General features: G+C 30.7%; 1 protein-coding gene across 1 annotated transcript in view; it reads right to left on the bottom strand.

The window, feature by feature from the left end:
- Window positions 1-6,429, bottom strand: part of LOC119679585 (troponin C-like) — a 13,387-nt gene extending 6,958 nt beyond the window's left edge. Inside the window, exon 1 of the mRNA XM_038092029.1 lies at window positions 6,241-6,429. Within this exon, the coding sequence (XP_037947957.1) occupies window positions 6,241-6,255 (15 nt within the window). The 5' untranslated portion in view covers window positions 6,256-6,429. The remainder of the gene's footprint in view (window positions 1-6,240) is intronic.
- Window positions 6,430-6,670: the final 241 nt, after the last annotated feature.

Raw genomic sequence — 6,670 nt, 5'->3', positions numbered from 1 at the left:
AGTTCTCGATATAGAACTATTGGGAATTTCATTAAAATCAAATGTGGAAATAATGCGAACCAAAAGTACTACCATGGGAAAACAAACACCTCATGGTATATTAGAAATGACAATTAATATTATTGCGTTGGAAAATCTTGCACTGCAACCTAGTAAACTGTTGTGCGGTCTTAATGGATTCATAATATTTCGGCATGTAAGATTTTTTCGTCAAATTTTTGTGTTGAACCTACTTCACAATATCTTATTTCTTTGAATAAATTTCGCAACTAAGTATTACTCTTATATATGCATCAATGTCGTCAAACTTCGAGCACGAGTTTTTTGATCACATACTCCTTCCCACAACACCCACAAGTTGCGTTAGAGTAAGTTTCTAGTTTTGTAAGGTATTAATTACCAAAAACAAAAATGAAATCAAATAAAATCTGAATACGTTCTTAAATATAAGAAGAAGAACACTGCAAGTAATCTCAAAATCGAAATCTAAAGCTTGAAGGCATAGAAAGATCTGAACTAAAATAATTTTGAATATGTGTAAAATATAAATCTAATACAGGATATCACAATTTTTATTTAAATATAACATTAAATTCTAATAAAGTGATTTCATTTCGATAGATCTCTATAACACATTAACCCATATGTGAACATCAGCTCAACTCAACTATATATATAGTCTACTGATATAGCTCAACTATATCAATAGACTATATTTAACTACCTATGCATAATATCAACATATTATAATTTTATTATTGTGTCAGATGATTAAATTCACAGATAATAATTCATATCAAGATTATATAAAGAATTTTTCTTTAGAATGAATTTCTCTCTAGCATAAAAAAGACGTTGTTCTTGATCTGGAAAACTAATTGCTTTTAACACATATTGAAGAAAACCATAATATAAGAGATTATTTAAAATGGAATCAAACCCAATTTCTATATATTTTCTAAAGAATCTTATTATTTATAATGAAAATAATACACTAAAAAGATGTCTAAAATAGGTTAAGTTGGAGTGGTGACCTTGTACACTAAAGCCTACTTGAGCTCAAATAATAGCCTGTTGTGATACCACGGATTAGTACTGTTCATACGTAGACCAGAAGAACTTCAATAAGGAGCGTAGTATAGAGATACCCAACACAAGCCATAAGAAACATTATTTAGTTATTAAAAAATTGTTGTAATAAGTGCGGCAGATAGAATTTTCATTATTATTTGGATATCTAAATTTTGTTGAATTTATTATTTTCTCTTAATAAATGCATACACCTTAACAAATAATATGTACGATATAAGTAAGTATTTCATTAACAGTATTATTCAGTTTATATATCTAATTTGAAACTATAAAGTTTATTGCTCTTCCCTCGTATATTCAGCAACAAATAAGAGCAAATAGGTGAAAGCAAAACAATAACTCATGGCTCCATCAGCGGCACTTGGTTGCCTTTCGCTGACTTCTTGGCAAAGATACTGCAACGCATCGTTTGCTGCATATGTTGCACAGATCAGCAATGATAGAGATTTTAGTTGCTTTCATGAAAAACATTTTTTTGTATTCTTAGTCGTTGAAGATGTCTATTTAAATGTTTTAATATTTTTAAAAGTGTCTTCCATTTTCACCTCCCATGGCATGTGGTGACGTTTGACGGGGCACAACTTTTTCTTGTAAGTATGAAAGCAACGAAAACAATTGTTGGTGAGTAGAAACACTCTTGAGGCTTCTGCACTCGAAATATTTGTAAAAAAATAATATTAATACATGAAATTTTTAAAAGAAAATTTAAAATTATCTTAAGTTTTATAGCTGATTTCAATGTTTGCTGTAGTTTGCAATTGCCATGTTTATGTATCAAATTTATTGGCAAATAAGTGTAAAGTACTTTCGACAAAAGACCTTCGAGCGGTTCTGTCACAAATTATTGCCGCTTTCTTACGAATTCACTTGTTATATCAACAAATCGGTTTATATAATCATATATTTATATATTTACACTATCATAAACAGTAATAATCACAATTTCTTGATATTTTAGAACCAACAACTTAAGGGTCTTCAATTGCAAATTTTTTTATTCAAGAACAATCTCAAATTGATTTGTCGCACTACATTCAAACTATATGTGATCTGTAAAGTAATTAGTTTAAATATAAGACATCATTCAGTACATTCCGAATAATATTTATTCTGGACCTCGATGATGTTGCATGTCTCAACAACATATTGCTTGAATTTAATAAGTACAAAACATTATTTGTTCACATCCAAGAGAATGTTCTAATAAATCGCTCAATTATATTAGTAATCAGTGATCAGCCGTCTAAAAGACCTAATGCCCTGAAACAAAAATGCATGCTTAACCGATTTAAAAATTATAATACAATTATTGTCTATTATATATTGCATGCTTCCTTAACCGATTTGAGAATTAGAATATAATTACTGTCTTGTGGATATTGTAAATCGACAAATTCATTTATCCAGATATATGATAAAGACTTGAAGGGAGACTGACGTACTCTGTCAGTTCCATCCAAAATTTCTATTAATAGGGAAAGTAAACGTGTAATACTTTTAAAAGTAAGGTATCTCGTAACAGAAGAAGCGGCAGACCTGCTCTCAACTGGAGAAGACAAACCGACACGGAAATGTCACACATGCGAAAAGGCTGGGACAGTTGAAGCTATTGGCCACCAATCGTACCGAGTGGAAGTTATTTGTTACGGCCCTATATTCAATGCTGAAAATGTCTCCATATGATACACAGTGAATGATGTATATAATACACAGATCCGAATTGAAATAGATTCAAAAGCTCTGTAAAAACCCTAAGTACCAAATAGAGTGAATCGTAAAAAAGAAAATGAAATGAGTTTCAAGACTAGGAATTCAAAATAAACTTTTTTTTCAAGATCGATTTTTTGTTTCAATATAAAGTTCTTCAATAACAATACAATCAATTCTAATGCTTCTATAACGTCGGAATTATAATATGATTTATCATTATTTTTAAAGTAAATATTTGTTTTAGATATGACTACATTTTTAGAGTAAAATATATTTTCCTGAAAATCCTTGTAAGATCTGAGGGCCAACTCTAATAAATAAGGTGGATAGGAAATTAGTACGAAGTATGAACTGAAGAATAAACTGTTATAATATATATATTGTAAGTAATCGGTTATATTGCAAGAAAGTAAACTCTACTTTTTTATATAATAACTTTATATATTTTTATGGTTGAAAAACAATATGTAATATGAAAGAGATATCAGTGCACACAGATCTCTACGTTTCAACAACAATTTATGATTGACAGACTTGGAAACCTAAAATTTACTGCAATTTACAATTATTTTTAAACAGGTACAGAATTGTTTGGCCGTGTGGACTTCCCAATGGCAATATATTGAACCTAACTAACAGCATTTTTAATAAAAGAACGTGTACTTGAATGGGTACATTTGATAAGAGGAGAGCAATAAAAACACTGTACAATGATATCGACAAGTTAGCCGTCGACCAGTACAGCTAAGACCGACATTGGTGCGATACATGAGCTGAATTATATTACATCACATAGAACATTGACCGATACAGAGATTTTGTTTGCACAATTTGTTATTAATATTAATTATACTTGTTTAAATTGGCCCTGACAATTTCCGGTAATTTCCAAGGCCTTAAATGCTGTATAGGCCATTGTAACGCCCGCTCTACCACGCAGGGTATTGCTTTTGCAATACAACACATATTTCTTCGCCACATATGTTAAAACCAAGATTTGTGATTTTTCCTTTCAAGAAATAAGAATTCGTGTCTCTTCTCAAAGTGGCATTGATGCCATGATAAAATAGTGAAAAATATTGAGGTGGGTCGTTTAGTTTAGTAACATTGTGATATTAACATTAGAAATAATGCCACTTAAAAATTAATTGTAGAACTGTGAATGATAATTTATTGTTAAATCGGCCCTTAAATTTTTTACAGGAAAAGCATACTTAATATTATAAACCCAGACATGTTCAAAGAATATCATAGTAGTGTATATTAATATTTAATAATAAACATTATTCCTTTGTGGATAGAAATTGAAATCCATTGTGTAGACGAAATGGAGTGTGGAACATGAATTTTTAACCATTATTGGTGCACACAAGCTTTATGAGACCGAAACCGGTGCCGAGTCTTGGTACGTTCATGGTCTACGACTGAAATGTTTCCATGCCCACGGCTCTAAAGCAACTTCCAAAACATTTTCATGATAATAAGTCGCATTGACTTTGACACCAGGGTCGATGAAAATGATTGTACATAGAGCGTTCATCGGCAGTACGATTAGAGAGCTGCCCATACAATTTCTTGAGTTGAAAAATTACTTCGAGTGGCCATTCCTAGTCTCAAATGGCAGTGAATGACAATGGACTATCATTTTGAGAGTTTATGAGCTGCTTACTCAACGGGGATATATTTTTCATCAGCGAACACAATATTTGGAAATTCGTAACGGCCGTGCAAGCGAGACGAACGATACTCCTTTCCTCTTTCGAGTTGGACTTTTTTTACTTTGGTGTGCAACACAGATCTTCTGTTTTTTGGAACTTTTCGACTTAAACGATATCCAGCCAAATACATCGCAATCACACTATTAAGTTTGAATTCTATTTCGAATAAATTTTGTTTGATAAAACTTAAACGCGACGCCAATGCTTGTGGTAGCTTATGAATAATATAAACACCTATCATTCATGCTAATTTGTTGTAGTTGACCATATCAGTTTGACAGATATACCTTTGAGTAGTTGGTAACACTTAAGTCGCCTAACCCTTTTTCTAAAAAACTAATAAATTCTGTGTTCTTACAAAAGGCCACACAAAATTTTGTGAATAAGAACTCACTACATATAATAGTAAAAAGAATATTAGCTAAATTCAAATGCAGTTGTATCAGCTAAGTCATAGTTTATAAATATCGTTCTGGACGATCAAGAGTTACTGCTAAACACTTAGACATCGAAAAATGTTTCATAACTTTGATAATCGTTGAATTAAAATCAGATTGCTATGTAAAGCAGAGTGCATTTTGATTATCGACATTTCGCCAATCAGTATTACATGAATATTTCAGTTTGAAAAGGTCTTGAACGCTTTGTATGACATATATATTGACTTTGTAACAAAAACACAATCATTTCTAAGTGTTTGAGGCTCAATTAAACAGATTTATTATTACTGATGCAACATAGATCCAACATTAGGATTGAAAAAAGTGGAAGACCTCCAACGAAGACGTAGACTTAACGATCGCACTAGTGTTTCTTAAAATAACAAACAGTGTTTCTGACTAAGTATATAAAGGGCTCACGCAATTACTGAATCAGGTGACGTAGCGTTACTGGATAATTTAATAACAGAAACACATCTCTAACGAGAAAGCAAAAAGATTTCTTTTACCAAAACAATGCACTTACTCACCCTGCGGCAGTTCAAATAGTTAATATTAGCGGATTACATTTTTAATTCATTGATTATATAGTTTATTCATTAGATCTAAATTTCAATGATTGTTTTTTATTTCAAAAAGAGGAAGAGGAAGTTTGTGTCGAAGGAATGGATAAAGCAGCCATAAGTAACTAGATTAATGAATTTGCGGTATTGTTGAAAATATGTGTGGATTTAAAAGGATATAATGTCAAAAAATAAAATTCTAAAGGTGTTCCTTTCTATTTTGAGTACAAAATTTTCCCACACTCTTTATTATCTTACCTTTATAATGTTTATAAATCACATTACTTTTGGTTATTAGGAAAAAAATTTATTTTCAGGGTTTCAAGGGTAGCTTAATAATTGAATAAATAAAATTGGTATTCTTAATTATAGTGAATGACTTCCTAAGTTGATGCAGTTTTTGTTTAATTTAATTAAATAAATTAAAATAAAACTTCCAATATATTTTATTCAAAATTTTTAAAGCGAATCAGTCTAAGAAAGTTTTATATCCAAGTTGAAAAAGGCTTCTATTCCATTTAATTTTTAATTTGGCATAAAACTTTGCTTATTTTGATAAAGGTTTTACTTCTTTTTATATATATATTCTCCACAAATAAACTTATATTAATATATTAGTTTCACAGTCCACAGGTTAACTGATTTTATATTATGAGCATTTTCCGACTATATCCCAGTTTCTAATATTTATATATAATAATTTATTATATTATTTACCATAACCGAACTCATTTTGGGAATATTATTTGATCAAAACTATCTGTTCCTCAAAATTATGAAGTCGAATAACTTTTTCACTGAGAAGATTTGATTGAATTTGATAGAAACTATCAAATTGTACGCACAAATGCTAATAAAGTGAAAATTTTCCGTTCCGATTAAGTGACAAAACCGAACTGGATGATGGAGGCCGAATTTACTTGTCCACGTTGAGAAATACGGTATGACGGCGCTTCAACGTCGCCACCGAACAGAAGTACTTGACGCTGAGATTTTGTTTTCTTTGGAAATCTACTATAAAACCCCATTAAAATTAAGTCAACAAGACATACTATACCAAAAATCAACACAAGCTACAACAGCAATAAAAACAAGAACAACATGGGAAGAAACAATCAGGAGCACATAGAGCTAAAAGCTATTATTT

This window comes from Teleopsis dalmanni, chromosome 2, assembly GCF_002237135.1.
Source record: "Teleopsis dalmanni isolate 2A chromosome 2, ASM223713v2, whole genome shotgun sequence".
NCBI lineage: Eukaryota > Metazoa > Arthropoda > Insecta > Diptera > Diopsidae > Teleopsis > Teleopsis dalmanni.
This window is presented reverse-complemented; position numbering and strand designations above follow the sequence as displayed.